This window comes from Hemicordylus capensis, chromosome 1, assembly GCF_027244095.1.
Source record: "Hemicordylus capensis ecotype Gifberg chromosome 1, rHemCap1.1.pri, whole genome shotgun sequence".
NCBI lineage: Eukaryota > Metazoa > Chordata > Lepidosauria > Squamata > Cordylidae > Hemicordylus > Hemicordylus capensis.
In genome coordinates, this window is record NC_069657.1 from 13,449,509 (window position 1) to 13,475,882 (window position 26,374).

The 26,374-nt window shown below is 48.5% G+C and overlaps 1 protein-coding gene across 10 annotated transcripts in view; it reads left to right on the plus strand.

The window, feature by feature from the left end:
- The window catches only part of SYT16 (synaptotagmin 16), a 130,666-nt gene extending 104,536 nt beyond the window's left edge, over positions 1 to 26,130 (plus strand). For all 10 annotated transcript variants that reach the window (XM_053284465.1, XM_053284466.1, XM_053284464.1 and 7 more), the window contains 3 exons: positions 2,984 to 3,427; positions 6,579 to 6,768; positions 19,472 to 26,130. In XM_053284465.1, the coding sequence (XP_053140440.1) occupies positions 2,984 to 3,427; positions 6,579 to 6,768; positions 19,472 to 19,785 (948 nt within the window). In that variant the 3' untranslated portion in view covers positions 19,786 to 26,130. The remainder of the gene's footprint in view (positions 1 to 2,983; positions 3,428 to 6,578; positions 6,769 to 19,471) is intronic.
- The last annotated feature ends 244 nt before the right edge of the window (positions 26,131 to 26,374 follow it).

The window sequence follows — 26,374 nt, forward strand, 5'->3', positions numbered from 1 at the left end:
AACATTGCCCCCAGACAGTGAACATTCGTTTCAGAAGAAAATGATTCAGCATGCATACCCTTGTTCTATTCAGCAAGAATTGCTGAAAATATAATTAGAAAATAGAATGAGCATATAGAAACCCAGGGAATGCTATGTACTGAGTCAGACCAGTGGTCCATCTAGCTCAGTTTTGTCTACACAGACTGGCAGCGGCTTCTCCAAGGTTGCAGGCAGGAATCTCTCTCAGCCCTATCTTGGAGATGCTGCCAGGGAGGGAACTTGGAGCCTCAAATGCTCTTCCCGGAGTGGCTCCATCCCCTGAGGGGAATCTCTTCCAGTGCTCACACTTCTAGTCTCCCATCCATATGCAACCAGGGTGGACCCTGCTTAGCTAAGGGGACAAGTTTAATTTTTCTTATGATGTTTTAATTGTTAATTGATGTTTTGCATTGTTTATATTTCTGTTTTAACTGTTATTGGTTTTAATGGTTTTATTTTAATTGTAAACCACCCTGAGCCATTTGGAAGGGTGGTATAAAAATTGAATGAATGAATGAATGAGTAATGCTTGCTGCCACAAGACCAGCTCTCCTCTCGGTTGCATCCCTGTTTAATCCCTGGCAACTTGAAGGAAAGCTGGGAAAGAATCCTGGCTTTCCGTCCTGAACTAGATGGACTGATGACCTGACTCGATGCAAGGAGTTTCATACATTCACTTGACACAGGGCATAGGAAGCTGCCTTATTCTGAGTCAGGCCACTGGTCCATCTAGCTCAATACTGTCTGCACTGACCGGCAGCAGCTCTGCAAGCTTGTAGGCAGGAGTCTTCCTCCGCCCTTCCTGGAGATGCTGCCCGAGATGGAACCTTCTGCATGCGAAGAAGATGCTCTGTCCCTGAGCTACGGCCCCCTCCCTCTGTAGTCCCCCCTGTTCCAGGCACTTGCTGCCCCTCCAGGCAGTGGGGGCTGGATCTCACCAGCAGTGGGACTCTGGTGCAGGGCTTGTATTCAGCCATGCAGGCTCCCTGTCCTCGTAGGTGGCTTGGTTCTTCTCCCATGTGGGGCATCCAGTACCATTCCCCATGCATGGAGGGCAAGCTTTGTATCTCCTCCCACCTGCCCTGGTTGGCAGGATACAGGACTGGTTTGCAGATTTGGAATGAAATGTTCTGATAATCGAGAACCGCTGTTGGACACTTTCGACAATTGCCGGATCGGGACAACTATTTAAAAGAAGGATAGGAGAAAGAAGGGTTCTGTTACGCCTGCTAACTGAGCAAGAAGGCACCTTTTAAAGTGGCGATTCTCTTACCTTTAAGAGGGGGGAGCAACTGACCCTATCCAGCCCCACTACAGCATCCCTCCAGTGGTGGTTGCTGTGTCTACTTTTTTGTTTCTTTTTGGATTGTGAGCCCTTTGGGGACATGGAACCATCTTATCTATTTATAATGTATTTTCTACATAAACTGCTTTGAAAACTTTCATTGAAAGGCGGTATATAAATATTTGTATTTGCAGTATTGTATTTCCTTTTTGTATTTGTATTTCCTTTTTGTATTTGTATTTCCTTTTAAGCTACAGTATTTGTATTACCTTTTAAGCTACAGTCACCCCATTGAAGTAGGTGGGAATTGGGCCTTAGATCCATCTGTTTGGTCTTAATTGGGCTGTTAGGGCCAGACCGGTCTTCAGTTTAGCTTCTCTCTACTTTAGACCTGGACGATTTATGACCGACTTCATCAAATTCAGTCCACCAGACTCATATGGGGGCCCAGCAGAGGTTTAAGATACTTCTTGGTGTTGCTCCCTGCCCGGGACTGTTAAAAATATGCTGCCTGCCTGGGACTCAATGAAAGAAGGAGAGATGTGTCAAGCTCTTGGTGTCCATGCTTCTGGGCGGGCGGGTGGGTCACAAGTTCCACAGGTTTGCGCTCTTCTCTCCATGTACATTGCATGCCCGTGTTTAAATAGAAAGAAGTGGTTTCTATAGCAACGTATTCTAGTCTGAGATTAAAAAGCACCTTTGAACAGACAACATGCACACCCAGGAGTTAGTAAGCGGAGCACCTCTCCCTCCCTCCCTCCCTCCCTCCCTCTCAGCTCACCCACCCAGTTTTGTTTAATCAAAATAAATCCTTTGCCACAAGGCAGAAGAGGTTGCTTGACAGAGTCCCTGGAGAATATGTGTGGGGAAAATCTTTGTTATTTCTCTTCTCAGCATGAAAACACTTGTGTGTGGCAGAAAGGGAGGGAGAACGTGTGTCGATGTCTTTGCTCAGGGTGAAGGCATCATGGCATAACGTGGCGTGGCAGCCTCACAGCTAGCTGAGCATTAGACCAGCTTCCCATGTTACCGTTTGATGACATGGGAGAGTTTCTGGCACTGTACACATCTTTTTCCGCCATTTGAAGCATCCACAAAAAAGAGCCCAGGTGCACAGTCCACCATGGGTGGAGAGCTGGTCTGGCGGTCACAAGCATGAATTGTCCCATTTGCTAAGCAGGGTCTGCCTTGGTTTGCTTTTGGATGGGTGACTACATGTGAGCGCTGTCTATTCCCCTTGGGGGATGGGTCTGTAGCTCAGTGAAAGAGCCTCTGCTTTGCATGCGGAGGGTCCCTGGTTCAATCCCTGGCGTCACCCATTAGGGCTGGAAAGGACTCCTGCCTGAAACCTCGGACAGCCACTGCTTGTCACCAGGGCTGCTCAACTTTGCCCCTCCTGCAGATGTTGGCCTACAACTCCCATAACCCCTGGCTATTGGCCACTGTCGCTGAGGATTATGGGAGTTGTAGTCCAAAAACAGCTGGGGGGCCCTAAATTGAGCAGACCTGGTAGACAATCCTGAGCTAGACGGACCAATGCTCCGACTCAGTGATCGGGCAGCTATGTTCTTATGTTGGGAATCACTGAACGATGCCATGTTTCCTGTTTCCTTTGTGCATTTCAGACCAAATCTCCCATCTTTTCTCCTGTCCACATTTTAATCACTCCTCTTTCAGGAACACGATGGCGCACGCGCCCTTCCAGCTCACGCGAGCACCCATGAGCCCATTTCCAAATGTGGCGACCTCGACGTCCTCTTCGAGTACAAACCCTCCAGCCAAAAGCTGCTTGTGACGGTCCTGGAGGCCAAGGATATCCCTGACAAGGACCGCAGTGGAGCCAGCACCTGGCAGGTCCACACGGTCCTGATGCCCAGCAAGAAGCAGAGAGGCAAGACCAGCATCCAGAGAGGTCCCAACCCAGTGTTCAAGGACAAGTCGACCTTCACGAAGCTGGCGCCCGAGGAGCTGAGCAGCTACGCCCTCCGGTTCCGCCTCTACTCGGTGCGCAGGATGATCAAGGAGAGGATGATGGGGGAACGGCTTTTCTATCTCAGCAGCCTGAACCAGGAGGGGGAGATGAAGGTCACGCTGGTCCTGGAGCCCAGGAGTAACTTGTGTGTAAGTCCTCTTTTCAAATGGAGCAGGCTCCGAAGACCGCTTGAATTCTGTCCCTCTTCGCCACCCTCTGGGGTGAAGGGAAAGGAAGTGACGGTCATGATGGGGAAACTGGCACAGTCCTGGCTCTCCCACAGTGCTGACCTTCAAGGATCTGGCATAGATGGTTAATAGACTCATTCACACAATGGGAACTTGGGTAGGAGAAGGCTGCTGTCCAAGTTTGGGAGCTGCCCGTGATTCCGTTTTCTGATCGTGTGCAAGTTTAAAAACAAGGTAGGCGGCAAGGAGCTTGATTGTGTGCTAAGGCCCAGCTGGGTAAAATATATATTTTTTTCTACCTCGTTTTGAAGTTGGGAATGGAATCTGGGTGGGGTCTGCTTGTCCTGCTCAGCTGGGGTTTCACACACGCTCAAGCTCCCCGCCTCCTACTTTGATTTTAACTCGCACATGATTAAAAAAACGGGAGGGTGCACAGCTTGGTGCTTCTCCTATCCAAGTTCTGATCATGCGAATGAGCCTAATCTGTGGAATTCTCTGCCACGGCATGTGGTGATGGCCCCCAACTCTAAAGGGCTGCGGGATGTCATTAGGTGGAGTAATTAGCCAGGGTGCCAGCCAGTAGGTTCGTTCTCACGATCCTAAACAGGGTAGGGGAAGTGCCAGCCAGAGGGCCACGGAAACAAAGTAGGAGGTGAGGAGAGTGATCATGTGGGAGGGCAGAGGCATATCTAGGGAAAATAGCACCTAGGGCAAACACTGAAATTGAGCCCCCTGTCCAAGCATCTGACACCCATCTTTCAGATTACTTTACCATAATATCAGCAGAAAAATACAAGTCAGGCTCGTTAATCTTTTAATATTTCAAAAACTATTTTAGCAGTGGACTTAGCCAGACCAAAAAATGCTAGAAAACGGCAAATTTCCATATGCTGGGGCTCATGAAATACCCAAATACTATCTGGAGGTGTACTTGGAACACTAAACAGAAGTGCCTGTCTAATTCTCTACTATGTATTGTAGCATCACCATTACATAAGTTTTAAAAATCAATGGAGAATTTGACTTTTCCCAGATACTCTGCAAATAATTAGAGGATATGCAGAGTAAACTGTGTCACTGCTTGGAATATATTCTAGTCTTTCAGAAAGACAGTTAAAATGAGAGAAAGAGAGCAAGAAACTCCCAGTGGGCCTTAATATTAAGGATTTCACACTGATTCAAAGACAAATTCACCATTAATAGCCATATTAGCAAGACATCACATTTAACTCACTTATCACAAGAAGCAAAATAAGAGCAAATGAATACAATCCTAACTCTTAAGCATCAGCTCAGTATTCACAAGCCCTGGTTGTCATATTTGTCATATTCATATTTGTATTCAAACAAAAATCAAAATATTAAAACAATTAAAAAACCACAATTCTAGTTAAAAACCTCAGGCGAATAAGTGCGTCTTAAGAGACTTTTAAAAAGCTGTCAGAGATGGGAAGGCTCTTATTTCATCAGGGAGTGCGTTCAAAAGTCTCGGGACGGCAACAGAGAAGCCACCAGATGAGCAGGTGGCAACAGCAGACGGACCTCTCTGGATGAGAGGCTCCATGGGCGATCACTGGTGAACTGAAAACAGTCCTACCCAGCTCCCTCCTCCCACACAGGGGCGTCTCTAGGGGTAGGGCAGGCAGGGCACGTGCCCTGGGCGCCACTTGAAGGGGGGCACCATTTTAAGAGCCTCCCCATCTCTGACAGCTTTTTAAAAGTCTCTTAAGACGCACTTATTCGCCCGAGGTTTTTAACTAGAATTGTGGTTTTTAATTGTTTTAATATTTTGATTTTTGTTTGAATTAGTTCTGTGTTGTTGTAAACTGCCCAGGGATGTAAGCTGGGGACGGTGTACAAAATATAATTAATAAATAAGTTAGCAGTTCCCTGCTAACTGAGCAAAGAGGCACCTTTTTAAAGTGGCGATTCTCTTGATTGAGCAGGGGGAGAGCAACTGGCCCTATCCATCCCCAGCACAGCAGCCCTCCAGTGGCTGATGCTGGTGTCTATCTTATGTTTCTTTTTTAGATTGTGAGTCCTTTGAGGACACACACACACACACACACTTTGGGAACTTTCGTTGAAAAGTGGTATTGTCATATTTGTCATATTCATATTTGTATAAATCAATTAAAATGCTGGGGGAAGAGTCTGGGCTGGGTGCTCCCATCCTACCCAGCTCCCCACTCTCACCCAGTCACTCTATCTTCCTCCTATCTCAGTGTTCGGGTTTGCACAACCCCCAATCGGGAGCTGTCCTACCCTGGCTGGCCACCCCACTACCCTGTTTAGGATCATGAGAACCAGCACATGATGTGCTCATTCATTTTTATCACCTGAGCTTGCATTATGGCCTCACCCTCCCTGGACCCTTGTGAGTCTATCTGTCTGTCCAGGCCTTGCTGTCCATTCTGGCCTGCATCAGATGGAATTGGCTCTTGCCGGCGTAAGCCGCAATTATTCCATTCACCTCTTATGGTGCTACAAGGTTGTGTGAGCTACTTCCCATCGAGACCTGATGCCTCATTAGAGATTTTAGGCCAGGGGTGCTCAGTCTATGGTCCCCAGATGTTGATGGACTACAGTTCCCATCCTCTGCAGCCCCAATGGCTGGGGATTTTTATTTATTTACTTACATTTGCATCCTGCTCTTCCTTCCTCAGAGCGTGTACCTGGTTACATTATCCTCACAACAACCCAGTGAGGTTGACTAGATCAGGGATTCTCAGCGTTGGGTCCCCAGATGTTATTGGACTTCAACTCCCATAATCCCTAGCCCCAGTGGCCTTTAGTTGGGGGTTATGGGTGTTGAAGTCCAATAACATCTGGGGACCCTACATTGAGAATCCCTGGAGTAGATGATGAGAGTGGTGGTCTACCAACATCTGGGGACCCCACGTTGAGAATCCCTGGAGTAGATGATGGGAATGGTGGTCTACCAACATCTGGGGATCCAATGTTGAGAATCCCTGGAGTAGATGATGGGAGTGGTGGTCTACCAACATCTGGGGACTCCACATTGAGAATCCGAGCCCTGGAACTCTTTATGAATCCGAAGGACACACTCTTCTGTGCACTCTCTTGCTGATCTCCATTTCTCCTCCTGCAGAGCGGAGGCTCTCAGATCAGCCTCTCGGCCATCTCTCACAGCGACAGCGCTTCTTCAACCCAGTCCTTGTCGCACGGAGGGGTTCCAGAGCTGCTAGTGGGGCTGTCCTACAACGCCACCACAGGACGGTTGTCAGTGGAAATGATCAAAGGCAGTCACTTCCGGAACCTTGCTATTAACCGGCCACCCGGTAGGTAAATGTGTTGTACTGCTGAAAAGTAGTCCGGAAAGACTTTTCTGGTCCCAATACATGTGGGGAAGTGTGGGCCTTGATCTGGGAACCTTGTGGTCTGAGGATGGAGATAGGAAGGCAGTTAACGGTGTGTGTGTGTGTCACCATTTGTAGTGTGCATGCACATCCCGCTTTCACATCTGGTCAAACAGGCACTGAAGGGGTGGTTTTTTTTGGCATTTATTGTAAAACCTGCAATACCTGTTTGATCAGAAGCAGCAGTGGACCATTTTAAAAAAAACAAAAACCTTTCCGTTGTGTTTTTCTTTTTAAACCACTTAAAAGAAAGAAAATGGTAGTTATGCTCTTGGTGTGACCCAGCTTACGTTGGCCTGCAGCCCAATTTTGGACTCCAGCCCATTAGTTGAAGACCAAGCTGCTAATTTATAGAAGATATAGTGCCTAAATGTGGAAGGTGGTGGGGACTCCTTGCTCTCCTTTCAGTGTACATCGTTCAATGGTAAAGGGAAATGTCCCCCACCCATCAATGAGGATTGCTTCCGATGGTCTGTTGTGGTCTTATGCATACAGGCCTTCACACATACTGAGCTGCCTACCCGTTTGACTTGCATGAGGAAACCTATGCATGCAGGAGCTTCTTATCCTCACTGGTGCATGTGTGGGGCTCTGGATCAGAGTGACGGATTTCATGTTTCTTGCACTGATAAATTCTGCATAAGGCAGCTTGTGTGGGTAGGGGTATGGAATTGTTAGGAACATTTCTGCCAAAAGAAGAGAGGTGGGGGTGGGGAAACGAACACAAACACACAATTCACAGCTCTTCAGGAAGAGCAGAATTAATCACACATGATAATTACAGCCTTGTCTAATCATGATTGTATCAGCAGCATATTAGCCCCATTAAACAAGTACAATAGCAGAAGCATGCAAAAGAAAGAAGTCAAAGAGTTGGCAGTCCAGAATCTGGGTTTAGAGAAGGGACAATTTCTTAAAGGAACAGTGTCCTTTCAAGCCTTGCAGTGAACAGTGAATTATCAGAAACATGCTACATGGGCAAAGTTATCACTTAGAAGAAATTTCAGCTTCAGCATTTTATAGCTATATAGCATTTTGTGGTATCTACAGCTTTATAGATTTTAAGATTAAAGTTGCCAAGATTTTAACCACTTAAAGTTCCTCTATAGTCTCACCCATTTAACCCTTATTACGCCAATTCTATCCATTTTAACTGCAGTTTTAAGATAGGTCAACATTAGCTAAAGAACTTATATACTAACAGTTCCGGACATAGCCTGTTTAAATGCTGCTCTAATGTAACCTACTTTACGCTGGTCAAAGACCATAATAAAGATTGATTTGATTTGAATTGACACTTAGAAGAAAGGAGTTATTGTATGCCACGAGTTCTCAAACTTGGGTCCCCTGATGTTGTTGGACTACGACTTATCATCCCAGGGATGATGGGAGTCGTAGTCCAACAATGTTGGGGGATCCAAGTTTGAAAACCCCTCTTGTATGCCAAATTAAATTTGCCTTACGTGATCATGAGTATAATTTAGGGATGAGTAGCAAACTCATCAGCTTGAAATCTGGGGTGTAAGATGGACGAGAAGGTTCCTCTTGAATTGCCCCCAGCTCTCCTTTACTCACTTATTTCTGTTTCACAACCATGCTCCTTCCAACAACTACTTGTGGCTGTGGTTTGGGGTTTTTTTGGATGGGTGTGAAGAGAAACAACGTTCTCTCACAACAGAGTATGCTCTGGTGGTAAAGAAGTGTATCGCAAGAGGTTATCTGGAGACCCTAGGCTGAGTTAAAAAAACAAAGACTTTCTAAGAAACAAAAACATCACATACTGAGAGAGAAACATAGAACAACATACTCAAACAGGCACTAGCCTTCAACAACATCTGAACAATTCTAACTGACTCTAACTGACCAAGAAAGGCCTTATTAAGATCTCATCATGCCTCTGGTGGCCAGAAGAGGTTACTGCGGTGCTTGGAGTCATGCTTTAGAATTCTTACTTCTTACATTTTTAAGATGCACTGATGATGTAGCATTGTGGTAGGTGGACTGGTAGATACAAAAACAGAAGTGTTTTGATGATGTGTGCAGAGTGAGGCTCTGTCTGACATGTCTTAGGTCCCAAGTTGAGGAGTTGCTCCAGACTTGAGTCCTCGCAAAACAGTACCGATGCACCCTACAATCTGATACTTTGGAAGCAGCCCATGAAAGACGAGAGAGAGAGAGAGAATTCAGAGCAGTTTGAGGGACAGAGTGGACATTTTCAGAGTGGCAGAATGGTATTTAATCAGACTATGACTACTGCTATAAATATATAATGCTTTTCAACAAAAGTGCTCAAAGCAGTTTACATAGAAACATAAATAATACTCACACGTGTTTTTGAGCAGCTTTTCTTAAGGATTGACATAAATAACAAATAAGATAGTTCCCTGCTCCGCAGTGGCCTAGTCTCACATTCAGACATGCTGGTGCTCTCCATAACAGCCCCCATAGCCACACTCCACAGCCATGGCCACACACACACACACACACCCATGCACATAGGTCGCTCCAATAATTTGGGAGGCTCTGTTACAATAAGTCAAGCATGGTTTCCCAGTCTTGCAAAGCTTGGGCTTCATGTGGTTCTTCAGCCAGAAAAGCAGAATGGATTGTCAACCACAACTTGAGGAGGATACCCTTGGAAAAGACAACAGGAAGAATTGTACACTGGTATTCTGTAATGTAACAAACTGTTGGAACAGCAAGAGCAGCACATTATTTCTGTGTAGAAAGCAAAGGGCTTTGCATCCCTGCTGAGACCCTGGAGGGGGGAAAGTATCTGGACTGCATCCCTGCCTGTACCTGCTGCAACATACCACTGCTGTTCCCAAAGGGCTCACAGTCAAAAAGGGAACTTAAAGGTAAAGTGTGCCATCGAGTCGGTTCTGACTCCTGGTGCCCACAGAGCCCTGTGGTTTTCTTTGATAGAGTACAGGCGAGGTTTACCATTGCCTCTTCCTGTGCAGTATGAGATGATGCCTTTCAGCATCTTCCTATATCGCTGCTGCCCGATATAGTACCAGTGGGGATTCAAACCAGCAACCTTCTGCTTGTTAGTCAAGCATTTCCCCACTGCACCACTTAAGGGAACATGAGGTAATGTAAAGTGTGCTGTCGAGTCGGTGTCAACTCCTGGCGCCCACAGAGCCCTGTGGTTGTCTTTGGTAGAATAAAGGAGGGGTTTACCATTGCCTCCTCCCATGCAGTATGAGATGATGCCCTTCAGTATCTTCCTATATCACTGCTGATCAGCAATAGCCACTGGAGAGATGTTTTGCTGGCGCTGGAGAGGGCCAGTTGCTCTCCCCCTGCTAAATATAAGAGAAGGGGGTATTTGAATAGGCAGGATATTGTTTTCCTGGAAAGGTCTCAGCGCAACAGCAGTGCTGATAGCGAAATGGACTTAATAACTCCTCCTGTCAGCTCAGCTTAGGGTTCGGCCCCATCCAGCAAATTGTGTTTCCTTGATACTTCACCCATGGCTGCCCCATCCCTTCTGTTTAATTTCGCTTTGTTGTTTGTCCATTTTGGTATATTGCACCCTGTGGGAGTTGCCAGAATTGGCAGCCCCAAAGAGCTCAGTTCTTGCGTCACTGTAAACAAGCCATGTTTACATGGCCACAGCCACTCCCGATTTCCCTGCTCTAGGGAGGGTCAAGTTTCACCCTGTGCTGCGCAGAACTTCTCTCTCCAGGCTGCAGCTCCCTTGTTATGAGGAAGCCTCGGGCAGCAGAGAATACATTTGTTCACCATACAGTTGAAGCAAACTCCTGCACAGAATGCATTCTTCCGGGTTGGGCAACAAATTATTTTCAAATTGCTATTAAAAAAAGAAAAGACGACAACCCAGCTGTTTCCAGGCTTTAAGTGCAGGTGTACCTTTTGCTGCTTTAAAGCAAAGAGTCTCAAGCTGGTTCTTACCAAAAAAAAAAAAAAAAGAACATTTGTCTAAGCTTTACAAGCCCCAAAATTTATTCATAAATACAGGTTGACCCATAAATACAGGCTAAATGCATATTTATTAATAAATACAGGTTTCTGGAAAGGAAAAGAAGAATTCACATGCCAAGTATTTTTTAGCCTACTTAAGGAAAGTATGCTTATGAGATCATCCAGCTTTCAATGTGTGTGTCTGTTTCCATGTCTGTGTGTGTCCCTATCAACTTCACATTGCGTGGACAGATTTGGACCAAATTTGGTACAGTTGGGGGGACACATAGGGACACACCAACAGCATCGTTTGTGATGATGTCATCCATTCCAATACAAGATGAAGGGTGCATGAATGAATGAATGTTTGAGATACAAGTGGGCTAACTTGTGAAGCATCTCACCGATCTGAACAGTTTTAGGGACACAAATTTGGAACAGTTGTAGAGACCCATAGGGACACCTCAACGGCGTGGTTTGTGATGGTGTTATCCACCCCAAGATGGTGGATGCATGAACATTTGAGGCACAAGTGGGCTAACTTATGAAGATAGATAAAATAGGTAAATATCAATTAAGCTTATAGGGAAAGGAAAGCAGGCAGATTAGTTCTTACCAGAACTTCGTATTTAAATTACTGAACTATTCTGTCATTTAAGATCAAACACCGAAAACTATAATGCGGCAAAAGCTTCATGAAAGAACAGATGCATAAAAGGTCATGAAATAGCAACGTGGCATCATTCAGTAAGACAGGACGCTTGTTCTCATGGCCAGAAACTGGGGAGGAGGGGTGCCCCGCCAGGCTCCAAGCCCTGTGCCTGCTCCTGAGAAACGGTTGTGTGTTGGCAAAGATCAAGGTGTGTGTGGGCGGGGCAGGGGGAGTGATCATCTGCGAGCCACATTCTGGGTAGGACGGTACAGAACGTGCTTTTCCTCCACTCTCAAGACAGTGCTGGGTACACAAAAGGGGTTGGCCGCCACTGTCCTACTCAGACTGCGGTCAGAACACCCATCACAATCCTCACTTTATGCTGACACTCAGCCGTTTCTGAGGATCATCCATGGACTTTGGAGCCTGGCTGGACACCCCTGTTACCCAGCTTCTTGTCACGAGAACCAGCCCAGGCTTTGACAAATCCTGGGAGCCCTGGCGCCTAGAAATGTTAAACTTCACATCACAAGGGTTAAAATTCTAGGTCCCATGGCCCCCGGGATTTGTCAAAGCCCGGGCAGTTTGCGCCTAGACTACAATAGGTAGAGCTATTTAAGAACCTCTGTATATGTTCCAGGCAGTCCCATTTCTGTCCTAAGCATGTTTGTTACCTATAAAGGGGATAAAGAGAAGCCCATTCACCCTTCACCTCCACAATGTCCTTCATGAAGTCCAGTAATTTTGCCAAGCGTCCATGTCTGGCTCCTACATTTTTGGCCCAGGTCCAAAGAATACTTGTCAAAGTCCTGTCGAAGACTGCAAATGGAGAACACATTAGCTGCAATACATCATTACAATGAAGAGGAAAGGTTGCCTGTAAAAACATTTTGCTGTGCATTGCAGAAGTCTTTAAAATTGCCCCATGCCTCCCCAAGTATGTTAAAATCACTTTCCCAATCTGGATATGAATATTCCAAGTGATCTGTTTTATGACAGCCAAATCCCACCACCTTCCCAGACTGGAGAAGTGTGTGTATAGGCAGATGAGTGTAACGGGCTGTGGTAAAGAGGATGGCAACTCTGGAAGGGATCCAGGGGATTTGTCTTTTCAGTGGTCCTTCAGGAAGGGCCATATCTCAGGGGTGGAGTCCCCTACTTTGCACACAGAATGTCCCAGGTTCAGGCCCTGGCAGCATCTCCAGGAGGTTTTTCACACATGGCTTTATGCCTCAGGGTATCTGAAGTGAAGAGCGAATCTGCTTCGCAGCAGATTTGCAAGACGTTTACTTTGTAGGATTAAAATAACAACCCACATAGCTGTCGGCTTCTCCCCGCACTCCCTGGCAGATCTTTTTCCTGTGCGTTCGCACCTCCCTAGTCCGGGTTCTCCCTCCAACCAATCACAAATGACAGCACGGAGGAAGAGGGGAGAGAGCTTTTTAAAAATAGTTCAACAGCCAAGAGCGCAAGACCAGCATAAGGAGCTGGATCAAACAGCAGGACAGTTAACCCTGGCCTTTGTGAGTGACTGCCTTCATCACATAATGTCGACCCACCCACCCCAATGGACTCCATTTGTCCCGTTTTTTAATCACTTAAAAACAATTTTTTGTTTGCTTTACTTTTAAAGCTGCTGCTGAGCAGCAGCAGCGGAGCAGGATGGTGGTGAGAGCAGCTCTCCCGCCTCCCAGACGAAGAAGGGAAACTGCTCTGGGGCAGGGGCAGGGCTGGCTGGGGCGGGTGGCGCACTGGTGAGTGGCATGACAGGGCAGCGGCGGAGGGACTGACTCGTAGGAGTCTCTAGAGCAGGCATCCCCAAACTGCGGCCCTCCAGATGTTGCTGAACTACAACTCCCAGCATCCCTAGACACAATTTTTCGTGGCTGGGTATGCTGGAAGTTGTAGTTCAGCGACATCTGGAGGGCCGCAGTTTGGGGAAGCCTGCTCTAGAGCATGGATTCTCAACGTTGGGTCCCCTGATGTTATTGGACTTCAACTCCCATCATCCCCAGCCCCAGTGGCCTTTGGTTGGGGATTATGGAATTTGAAGTCCACTAACATCTGGGGACCCAACGTTGAGAATCGATGCTCTAGAGCACTCACCCTTGCTGGCCACTGACTGTCTGGGAGGGAGGAGCTAGGAGGGAGAGCGGGAGGGCAAAGGGCTCCCATCCTCGGCCCTGTCTGCCTCCAAATGAGGCAGAGGGGCCGATTTCAGGCTCCTACCGCAATCTGAGTAGGACCGTGGTGGCCAGCCCCTTTTGTGTACCCAGCACTGTCTCGAGGGTGGAGCAGAAGCACATTCCGTACCGTCCTACTCAGAACGCAGCTCGCAGATGATCACTCCCCTCCACCTGCCCACACATACCTTGGTCTTTGCCAACACAAGACTGTTTCTCGAGAGCAGGCACAGGGCTTGGAGCCTGGCAGGACACCCCTCCTCCCCAGCTTCTGGTCATGAGAACAAGCGTCCTGTCTTATTGAATGATGCTATGTTGCTATTTCATGACCTCTTAAGCATCTGTTCTTTCATGAAGCTTTTGCAGCATTGTAATTTTCCGGGTTTGATCTTAACTGATAGTATAGTTCGGCAATTTGAACACGAAGTTCTGGTAAGAACTAATCTGCTCACTTTCCTTTCATTATAATCTTAATTGATAATTACCATCTTCTCAAGTTAGCCCACTTGCGCCTCAAATGTTCATGCATCTACCACCTTGGGGTGGATAACACCATCACAAGCCACGCCGTTGAGGTGTCCCTATGGGTCTCTACAACTGTTCCAAATTTGTGTCCCTAAAACTGTTCAGATCGGTGAGATGCTTCACAAGTTAGCCCACTTGTATCTCAAACATTCATTCATTCATGCACCCTTCATCTTGAATTGGAATGGATGACATCATCACAAACGATGCTGTTGGTGTGTCCCTATGTGTCCCCCCAACTGTACCAAATTTGGTCCAAATCTGTCCAGGCACTGTGCATGCACAGAAGCCTGAAATTGGCCCATCTGCCTCATTTGGAGGCAGACAGGGCTGCGGATGGGGGCTCTTCGCCCTCCCTCCTTCCCAGCTCCCCCCTCCCGGACTGTGAGTGGTTGGCGGCCACGGCGGTGAGTGCACTCAAGACTCCGACTCCGTCCACCGTTGCCCTGTTGCACCTCCTGCCAGTGTGTCACCCACCCCAGCCACCCGGCCCCTGCCCCAGAGCAGCTTCCCTCCATTGTTTGTGAGGTGGGAGAGTTGCCAACACAACGCAGTGTTGTGTTGACAACCCCCTCCCCAGTGCTTGCAATTGCAAGTCCCTTCGAGCAGACCATACCCCAAACAGCTGTCAACCCCCCTCCCTTCATTGAATTTTGGAAAACGCGGATTTACTGGCATGACCAACACAAACATAACAGAGAAAACTGCGGGGCATAACAGAAGCCCCGGGTAATTTTTCAAAGGCTCTGAAACTAGAGGATTTTTAAAGCCGGACATACTTCAGGCTAAGCCAGAATTCTCAGCCTCCATTCGGGGGAAATCAAAGTCCTGTCTGTCCTGGTGCCTGATAGCCCGCAGGGATGTCGGGGTACATCCAGCTAATATGTGGACTGGCACACTCCAATCAGTGGATTCACAATAAAAGCCTTGTGTGAAAAGCCTCCAGGTAGGGCAGAGTAAGACCCAGAGGCGTAACTATAGGGGGGGCAGGGGGGGCACGTGCCCCGGGCGCCATCTTTTCTGGTCACGTGGGGGGCGCCGCCATGACCAATTTAAAAAAAAATTATTTTTTTGTTAATACAAATGTTTCCTGCTCAGTGCAGCAGCGCTGCAGCAGTCAAGGGAGCGCGTCGGTGCCCCCTTCCCCACGAGCAGTCCCTTCCGCGCTGCCTGCGCCCCCCCCCCCATTGCTTTGCTGGCGCCTGGCGGCCAGTCAGTGGCCTGGCTTGGCAGCGGCGGTGGACGCTTGTGAGGAAAAACCTAAGTATAATGTAGTATGTTGGGGGGACGGTGGGGCGCAGTGGGGGGGGGGCGCCATTTCAGTGCTTGCCCCAGGCGCCGTTTTCCCTAGTTACGCCTCTGGTAAGACCCTTTCCCGAAACCCTGGAAAGCTGCTAGCTGCTGCTAGTCAGTGTAGATAATACTGGGCTAGCTGGACCAATGTTCTGGCTCAGTATAAGGCAGTTGCTTCTGTTCCTAAGGGTTAGTTTGGGGGTGGGTCTGTAGCTCAATCCCTGGCCTCTCCAGGTCGGGCAGAGAAAGACCCCTGCCAGAATCCCTGTCGAGCTGATGCCAGTCATTGTAGATAGCATTGAGCTAGATAGATGCATCAGTGATCTGACTTAGTACAAGGCAGTTTCTGTATGTTCACATATGATTCGATGCCCTCTTAGGGCATTGTGCTTTGTGCTTGTGGGCTCCCATAAAGCTGGAGTGGAACTGAGAGCACTTTTTAGCATAGTGAAACTTCCCTCCCCCTTGAAAGACCAGCACTAAAGTTAAGCAAGCCAGTACAGTGAATGTGCAAAGTGGAGAGTGATCAGATCGCTCGTTTCCCTTTTGTTTCAAAAATGGCTCCATTTCTCTCACGTACCAGAGAGATGTATAGACCAGCTGCTCAAACAAAATGCTGAAGTCAAGCCGTGGGTGACTTAAAAGCCATCCTGCAATTGTCCACAAAAGTTACTAGCCAACCTGTCAACACGGACCAGGTAAAGTTATTGCTGATGCAGCAACATAGCCATTGGGATGAAAATAATATTTCCTGTAAAACGGGCATTGACAATCAAGGAATCCTGCCCCTCCAGAAACCATCAGACCCAATTCCATGTCCTTCCCAGTGAAATGTGGGGAGGGGGATAATTCCACTGCAGGAATCGGTGTGGCTGGGAACTGTCAAGAACATCCTGACAAATTTCACGTTTCTATAAAAATGTGGTGGTTTCTCATTGCATTTTTTAATATTGGCAGTTCATGTCAGCTTAATGGTCTAGGGCAGGGATTCTCAGCGTTGGGCCCCCAGATGTTATTGGACCCCAGCCCCAATGGCATTTGTTTAGGGATTATGGGAGTTGAAGTCCAATAACATCTGGGGACCCAGCGTTGAGAATCCCTGGTCTAGGGTCACAGCTCAGTGGAAGAGCATCTGCTTTGCATGCAGAAGGTCCCAGCCTCACTCCCTGGCAGCATCTCCAGGTAGGGCTGGGAAATACCCCTGCCTGCAACCTTGGAGAAGCTTCTGCCAGTCAGTGTAGACAGTCCTGAGCCAGATGGACCTATGGATTGACTCCATATGAGGCAGCTTCCTATACACCTAGCTTTTTAGGATATGGGCCTGTAGTTCAGCAGAAGAGCATCGGCTTTGCACGCTGAAGGTCCCAGGTTCAATCCCTGGCAGCATCTCCAGGAATGGCTGGGGAAGACCCCTGCCTGCAACCTTGGAGAGCTGCTGCCAGTCAGTGCAGACAGTGTTGAACTAGATGGACCGATGGCCAGACTCCCTGTAAGCAGCTTCCTGTGTTTCTGGTTCAGACGATACCTTGCTGGCTCACACAGTTAGCAAGAGAAGATGACAAAGCACTCATTATGATATCTTTTGGGGACATCCCTCCTGGCACATCCCTTTATTGCGTGGGGGGAGGGTCCTCTGTTAATCCAACTGGCCCAATGTTGGCTTACTTTCATGAATCTGGTTCCCCCTTCTACTGTGGACTTGGTGGTCAAAGTGGCATACCGGGCTAGGCAGGGCAAAGCTGGCAGGAGGACAAGCCGGGAGAGAAGGAGAGTGAGCATTTTTGCCTCGGTGACTGTGCTGGTGGCCCCCCGAGCTCCTGCCCCTTTGACTGGTTCTCAGGTGCAGGGCTGGCAGCTTCCTTCTCCTCCAAAGGGCTTCAGGAGCAGGAGGATCTCCTTGCTTCTCAGCCCCACAAGTGCGTTTTTCACACCAAAAGTGCCATTTCACGCCTTGTGTTGCTCAGGCAGAGAAATACGTGAAATTGCACATCAAATGGGAATTGGGAGAAGGAGCCATAGGCTTCAGGAGAAGACAGAGGGCTGCAGTCCGCGTCATCGCTAAGCAGTACACTGAGAAAAGCATAGCAGCATTGCTGTAGGTTTCAGAAACCAAGTTCTGTATAATTAATATGCTTAGCCAGACTAGCCGGATGTGTGGGCATGCTTGGCAGACCAGATGCTAACGGCAGCGGTGAGGAGAGGCGGGGGGGGGCAGCAGCGGCAGTGGGCAAAGCCCCACCGGCTGGGAGGCGGCGGTGGGGAGAAGTAATGGCGGCAGCCCCACGAGGGAGCCTGGCAACGGCGGCAGGCATTGGCAGAGGAGGTGGGAGGGCAGGCGAAAATGGCCAGGAGGGAGGGAGAGAGGGAGACTGGTGGGGAGAGAAAGCGCTGCTAGGGGGCGGGAAAGGAATGCTGCCGGTGGCGGGAGGAGAACGGGGACCTCCAGAACGGCAGGGAACAGACTGGGGCGGAAGGGAGGGGGGAAGCGGCTGTGGAAGGAGAACAGAACAGACTGGGGAAAGGACTGGAGCGGAAGAGAGGGAGGGAAGCAGTGGGGAGAGAAAGTGGCGAAGCCCAGCTGGGCAGAGACAAAGTAGCAGCGCAGATGCTGTGTACCGGGTCTGCTAGTTACTTTGCATTCTGTTGCATGACGGCAGGACTCTCTTTGGAGAAGTTACGCGGCCCAGTTCGGGATTCTGTTTGCTCTCTCTAGCATCAATAGTGTGAGTGTGGTGCAGTGGCTTGGGCGTTGGGCTTGGTCAGGTGAGACCAGGGCACCCTCCAGGTGAGACCCTGCAACGGGGTCACGGCGGATCTCGGAAGCATGCTTCCACACTTCCTGCTTTGTGCCACCGCAGTCCCTACACTGACAGCAGGGTGCCGTTCACTCTTCCAACGCCTTGTTTCGAATTTAATAGCTGCGATATAGAGCTAGGATGTCATATATCTGGCGTAAAAAAGTTGCTCTTTTTCCGGCTTGTTTGTTCCCGCGAGACTGCTCCCCCAGCTGTTTACGTTTTGAATGCGACTTGCCTGAGCGGAGGCATTTTGCTGCAGTTGAGCAGCTAGTCTGGAAAGCTCCCTGGGGTGGGGCCGTAGCTCAGTGGTAGAGCATCTGCTTTGCCTGCAGAAGGTCCTGGTTTCAATCCCTGGCAGCATCTCCAGGTAGGGCTGGCCAGACTCCTGCCTGAAACCTTGGAGATCCGCTGCCAGTCAGTGTAGCCCATACTGAGTGGGATGGAGCAAATGGTCAGTATAAGGAGCCTCCTTACATTCCTATGAGACTCTGGTTCAAATCCCCACTCGACTGGGAGGCCCACTGAGTGACTAAGAGCCCGTCATACTCTTGGGAACAAGCCCATTTTCAAGGGTATTATGAGGATTAAATGGAGGGAGGATGGAAAGACGCCATATGCCTGAGCTCCATGGAGAAAGGGTAAAATGCAAAGGAAATGGATATAAATCCTGCACCCCATTTAATGTTGTGGTCCTTTCGTGGGGTGAGGTGAAGTGAGGCAGTCACCTCCGGTGGCAGATGATGGGGCACCAGCAGCGCAACAAGGTGCACCCCCAGCTGCCACCAGAGCTGATCTTTGGTACTGAACTGACCCCGGAGACATTGGCAAGGGACGCCTCTCCTTGCAAAGCTTGCAAGAAGCACAAGGAGAGGAGAGGAGGCTCTTGGCCAACTCCCCTCTTTCCCTGCCCCCTGCGCCACTTGGACAGGGTAGACCAAGCTTGTAAAGGGCAGTTGGGAAAGGGGGCTGCCCCCGCCCTCCACACACACACCAGGGTTATGGGGCAAAGCAGCATTTGGGGCCTCAGCTCAGGCACTGCAATACCTTGGTCTACCCTGTCTTACCCATTTCATATTCCTAAATGCAAATGTCTACACCCCCCTCCCTCCCTCCCTCCACATCCCCCTCCCTCCCTCTACATCCCTTCTCTCCCTGCCCCCTCTCCCTCCCTCTACATCCCCCCCCCCGCTCTCATGAATTAATTTCTAAAGGATACTCTCCATTTTGAATTTCCATTCTACTTGCAGACACTTATGGGAAACTTTGCCTTCTCAACTCTGTCGGGCAAGAGATGTCTCGCTGCAAGACGTCCGTCCGCCGGGGACAGCCAAACCCCGTCTACAAAGAGACTTTCGTCTTCCAGGTCGCCTTGTTCCAGCTTTCCGACGTCACACTGATGATCTCCATCTACAATCGCCGCAGCATAAAGCGCAAGGAGATGATTGGCTGGCTCTCGATGGGCCAGAAGAGCAGTGGAGAGGAGGAGCTAAGCCATTGGCAGGAGATGAAAGAGTCCAAGACCCAGCAGGTCTGCCGGTGGCACACCCTCCTGGAGTCTTAAGGGATGCCTCCGTTCTAGTACTGTGCGTGCCCAAAGAGCAGAAATGGTCTCCCCAGCATTTGACACATAAAAGACCATCAATTTCTATTACAACTGGACTCCTGATGCTTTTTACTAACACAGTTGTCATGGGTCCTTTTTGCACTTTCCCCTCCCCATGCCACTGGGAATCTCTTGAAAGAACAGCCAGGTAATTGGCAAAGAGAAAGCAGGAAGGTATTATTGGATCGGCACCAAAACATGGTCTTGGCACCCTCACTCTGAACTAGCTTGGTTTAGCCTCCACGGTGTTGTCACGTAGCCAAATCAGGTTGGTGTCCTGTTGCTAGGAAGAAGAGGGGCTTTTTTTTCTAACAACAACAACAAAGGTAGTTAAGCGGCATCTGATAGGGGATGTGGATAGCAGTAAACTGCAGTCAAGAAGGTTTGGGGGAGCTGGCATAGCTCAGTGACAAGAGCACCTGCTTTGCATGCAGAAGGTCCCAAGTTCAGTTCCTGGCATCTCCAGGTAGGGCCTCTGGAGAGCTGCAGCCAATCACCGTAGATAGGGCTGAGCAAGGTGGATCAGTGGGTGGACTTGGATAAAGCAGCTCAGCCTAAGCAAGATAAGCTTTTTGGAGGAGGCCTTTTGGGAAACATCTTAGGTCTCTGGAAGTCTCTCTTTTATGTTCATGAGCAAACAATCAGCTCAGCTCCATACTTGGATGTGAGATTTAAAAGCAAATATATAGCATAAAAATAGAATAGTTGATGAAAGTGAATGGATAACCTGGGCAGGCAGTACCAGCAGGTCTGGCGTTAGGGGCTCTAGGATAGGGCAGTGGTAGTGGCTGTGTATAGAAGCCCCTCGTATGACCCAGATAGGTCTCCCTTTGATTTCTGAATCATCAACAGGCTTAGCCCTCCCATCTTCTACATTTTCTCCTTGTCAGCACGAGAGATAGAAATAAGCATTTTAGTCAAACCTCAAGACAGAGTTGCAAGTGCTGGACAGTTCGCTGAAAGTGTCAACTCAGTGCACGGCAGCTGTGAAAAAGGCAAATTCCATGCTAATCATGGAATAGTGAGGAAGGAGGACTGAGAATACAAATGCTGATGCCCTTATACAAAATGATGGTGCAGCCACATTTGGAGTACTGCGTACAGTTCTGGTCTCCGTAGCTTAAGGACATGGGAAAGGTATAGAACTGAGAATGGTGCAGAAGAGGGCAACCTAGAGGATCAGGGGCCTGGAGTACTTTCCATATGAGGCCAGGCTGCAGCATCTGGGGCTTTTTATTTTGGAAAAGAGGCAACTACAGGGAGACATGATAGAAGTTTATAAAATTATACATGGAGTAGAGAGAGTGGACAAGGATAAATTTTTCTCCCTCTCCCACCACGCTAGAACCACAGGTCAACCTATTAAACTGATGGCCAAGAAATTTAGGGCTGACAAAAGGAATTACTTTTTCACATAGCACATAATTAATCTGAGGAATTCTCTGCCACAGGATGTGGTGATGGCCACTAGCTTGGATGGCTTTAAAGGGGACTTAGACAAATTCATGGAGGACTATCAATGCTTCCCACCTGCAGGCTCAGAGAAAAGATGCCTCTCAATACCAGTTGCAGGGGAGCAACAGCAAGAGAGAGGGCATTCCCTCACCTCTTGCCTGTGGGCTTCTCATGGGCATCTGGTGGGCTGCTGTGGGAAACAGGATGCTGGACTAGATAGGCCTTCAGCCTGATCCAGCAGGGCTGGCCTTATGCAACAGCTAAGTTTTAGGCCCAGCTAAATATTGCCCCCAGTTTCAACCTCTTCACTGTGTGGCTCATTGAGGGCAAACCAGTTATAGGCCCTGTTATGTCAGGAAGAAATAGCCCCACTTCCTTCACAAGTAGTTTCATGCATGGTCAAAACACTCCTGATTCCTGGCATGCCAGAGATGCTTCATCTGCTCACCCACGGTATTCTAGTAATTGTCGTGGTGCCGTTCTCCTTGGTTTTTCTTGTTGCCTGAATATTATATGGCATGGGATGGATAGTTGACACTAAGCAGGGGACCTAAATTACAAGGTGAGAAAGAAGACTCTACCCAGGGATTCTCAAATGTGGGTCCCCATGTTGTTGGACTGCAGCTCCCATAATCCTCAGCCACAGTGGCCTTTGGCCATTTGCTGGACTTCAGCTCCCATAATCCCCAGCCACAATGGCCAAATGTTGTTGGACTTCAGCTCCCATAATCCCCAGAGACAATGGCCAAATGTTGTTGGACTTCAGCTCCCATAATCCCCAGAGACAATGGCCAAATGTTGTTGGACTTCAACTCCCATAATCCCCAGAGACAATGGCCAAATGTTGTTGGACTTCAACTCCCATAATCCCCGGCCACAATGGCCAAATGTTGGACTTCAACTCCCATAATCCCCAGACACACTGACCTTTGGCCATTTGTTGGACAATTGTGGCTGGGGATTATAGGAGCTGAAGTCCAACAGCATCTGGGGACCCAAGTCTGAGAACCCTTGCCCTAACTTATAACCCAAAAGGACAATGTACTCTGAATGCTCTACCCAAGCGTACTCATTACTTAGTCCTTCGGAACGGTGCGTTTCAAGCTGTGTTCTGAGAAAACTGAGAAGACCACCAGGAGTTTCTCAGTCAATTGGAAGACACCCAGTGGTGGATTAACTTCTCTGAAAGATCTTTCCTCTCAATATGCAGCCTCGAAAGAGTGTTAGGGTGTTTCCAGGGTCTGTAGTGAGGCTGACATGACTTGCCCGGTGTGTGCTGGACCACTAGCCAGAATCCAGTCCATCTTGCTGGGGATAGGAACAAAGGAAGCTGCCTTCCACCACTGGGCCATCGAGCTCAGTATTGTCTACCCTGACTGGCAGCAGCTTCTCCAAGGTTGCAGGCAGGAGTCTCTCTCAGGCCTATCTGGAGGTGCCAGGGAGGGAACTTGGAACCTTCTGCATGCAAGCATGGAGATGTTCTTCCCAGAGCTGACCCATCCCTAAAGGGAATATCTTTAAGTGCCCACCCATGCAGTCCCCCATTCAAATGCAAACCAGGGCAGGCCCTGCTTAGCAGAGGGGACAATTCATGCTTGCTACCACAAGACCAGCTCTCCTACGGGATGGCCCAAAACTCAGTGGTGGAGCATCTGCTTTTCATGAAGCCCCAGGTTCAATCCCTGGCAGCCCCAGGTTGGGTGAAGGAAGTCTCCAGAAACCTTGGAGAGCGGCTACTGCCAGCGTCAACACTGAGTTAGATGGACCAAGAGCTGGGCTTCAGTCCAAGGTGGCTTCCTGTGTACCCAGCATTTTAGCGGAGGGGACCAAAGCTCTGTGGAGAAGCACCTGCTTTCCCTGCAGAAGGTCCCAGTACAGGGTCAAACCTGGACTGGGACTGGGAGAGACTCCTCCCTGATTCCTTGGAGAGCCACTGCCAGTCAGTGTAGGCAGAACTGAGCTGGACACACCAATGGTCTGCCTCTGTACAAGTCGGCTTCCTTTGTTCTGGTGATTGTCCGCTGCGTGCAGAAATTTCTGGGCAGATTTGCGAGCCAACACTGTTGTGGAAAGGAAAGTTGGAAACAAGGGTTAGAGAACTTAAAAATAAATAAATAAATAGATGTTACCTATTTCCATTTTAAAACTTTTCATATATTTTGGCCTTTGTGGAGGGAACCAATGTTATGGAAAAGACAGACCTGTTTCTATCCAAGCAGCTGATTCATAGATTTGAAAGAGTTTCTGATGCTCTCTTCTTCTGAGGTTCCAGGTTTCTCCCCTCTCCCTTCCTTATCTCATGTGAATTCTGGGCACAAGTTTTCTTGATTATGCAGATGAGATCATTAGTCTTGCACTGCATGTGGCTTGTCTGTTCTTCTTTCTTTAAAAAAAATGGTGTTTCTGGTCCTCCTGAGATGAAGCAGTGTTTGCTACCACTTCAGAAGGGAAGACACCATGGATGGACCTATCCATCAAAATGACTCCCCTTCCACGTAGCACGCCCAAAAGCCGGAGATTTCTCTGAAAACTCCTAAGTGCCAATAGGCTGCAATTAAATCTGTTGTGTCTGCCAGTGAAGATTAGTTAATAATGCACAAGAAAGCAACAGAAAAAGCCCCTCCACCAACAGTCATAGTTTGGAAGCCAGCATGTTATGAAGTCTTTCTGTTTCCTGTAATGCCTCATTTTCCGGGACGGCACATGACTGACAGACATCAGTGCAGGAAGGCAGTTGGTACAGTGCATGTTGCCACATCCACCAGTAAGGAATCCAAAGTCAGAGCTAGTTACGAAAGAGTTTGAGGGAGGGTTTCCGGAGCTCCATGCATTCCTGAAGCAAAAGCCATGTGTTTTCCCCTCCATTATTTGCACACCAAGGGAGGTGTGCCTGCACATATGCGCATATCCTTGCATGCACATCGCTGACTTTTCAGCCTTTTGACCACATGCATGGTGCTTTTTTCTGCAGCTCAGAACTGGGGAGGCCTCAGTTTATGCTTCCTTAGGCTGACTGTTTCCAACCCAGGAGCGATAAATACAGGAATGCAGAAAGGAAAAGAGCAGCCAGAGATGGGGATCTTTGGAGAGGTTTGCTGACAAGTTGTTAGATTCTTAGAGACTGCTCATGAGAAAAGCCCCAGGAGGCCCCAGAGGTATGATGAGATCGTAGTATGGGAGAGTAGTTGCATAGCAGCATCAGTCTACATGGCACTTTACAGAGTATAGCATAAGCAGAGTATAGCATAAGCTCCTGAGGAGCTTACAAATTTAGGCAATGTGAACAGACAGCTGAGGATGAATGTGAGTGAATGTGATTTACAGGTTCTTAGGTTTCATTTCAGTTGGGGTCAAGGTCTTCGTGCATAAGGCAAAAGCTTTACAGATAGCATGTTGTGCTGGGATGGGGGAGAGAGAGAGAGAGAGAGAGTGGCAGGGGGACTGTTGGCATCTCTGATTTCTGAGGAGATGGGAAATTGCAAAACTGCAAATCAGGGAACAGGATAGTTGCTTCCCACCTTAAGCATCTGGCTGGATATGAACCAAGTGTGCAGCAGAGACAGGGTTTCTGCCTTTCAGGGTCACAGACATCCCTGTTGGAGCCTTCCCACTGCAGAACCCCCCACGCCACGGCACCCTGCACGGCTCCGGTTCTGGTGTCATGATCTCTGCTTCATATTGATTGACCGATCTGAAAGCCCCCACACTAGCCAGGCTTCACCCCGCAGGCAGCCATTCCACAGCACAGGCCCCATTTGAGCCGGCTGCTTCCACGGCGGCATCTTGAGCACAGCAGACCCCCCAGCCCTGAGCAGATCAGAGGAGATGCTCCCACCAGCTGCCGTGCTCACCTTTGTGCCTAAATGGCATCATTCCTCCACACCTCCACTTGCAGCTTCAGGCAATTTCTGGGGGTTTTTTTGTTTTTGTTTTTTAAAAGACTCAAGTCAAGGCCTTCTTAGGAGTTGCATCCGTATCTGGAACACATGCAGAAACCGTTTTGCAGTGTGCATGTTTCCTGCATCGCTGCAGCCGAAGTTTCTGTCAAGCTGATGCAGTCGCAGCTGAAATTGTTTTGCACATTGATTTTTTAAAAAGACGCCCCCTTCCTGTGGCTGCTCTCTCTGGCCACGTTTCCCCTGTGCAGTTCTACTCTGGTCAAGGTGCAACAGGCTTCTGGAGTGGGGAGTGCATAAAGCAGCAGTTACATCCAACAATTTATCCATGGGCCACCCAGAGTTATCCATGCTACCTTCTCATTGACTGTCAGGTGGGGCAAAAGTGGGGGATATCCTGGGTGCCTCTTCCCTTAAGGCAGGAATTATCAAACTTGGGTCTCCAGATGTGGATGGACTACAAAGCCTATCAGCCCCTGCCCAATGGGAGCAGGGGATCATGGGAGTTGTAGTCCAGATATATCTGGAGACATGGATTTTGAGAATCAAAACCACAAACATCCAACTATCCTTCACAGTGTCTAGCAGCTCTTGGACAGGGCAGCATGAAGGGGAAGGGGGACGTGTGGACCAAGCCCCTCTCCAAAATGAAGGCATGCCTTTTACACTTGCTTAATACAGAAGCACAGTTCCAGTGTGTTATCTGACTGGTGAGAATGAAAGCTTGAGCTACAAAGAAAAACTCTTATTCGAGATAAAAAGCACAGTTTATAGGCAATATTTACAATTTTTTAAAATAATGTCCTTGCATCAGAATGTCTTCGATAAATGTGTGCATCATTTCCTTTTTACTGATTGAAAACAAAATGTACATCTCAATGATACTGAAATCTTTTGTTTTGTGGGAGATGCATCTGAATGTGAAATATTAAACTTACAACACTTCTCTTAACCATCTTGTCCAAGTACAGAATGCTGTCTGTTTGTGTCCACTTGAAATATTTGTAAAGCCCCACCCAAAGAAATGAGGGGCAGGTGGGAGCAAATAGTGAATCATACTAAGGTGGAGTTCAGAAACTGGTTGGGGCATATAGAGAGGACTACTGCGTGTAGGTGCCAGGGCATGGTTGAAAGGCACGTGATGCAGCCCCCTTGCTGAAGCTAAGCAGGTCTTGGTCAGTGTCTGGATGGGAGAC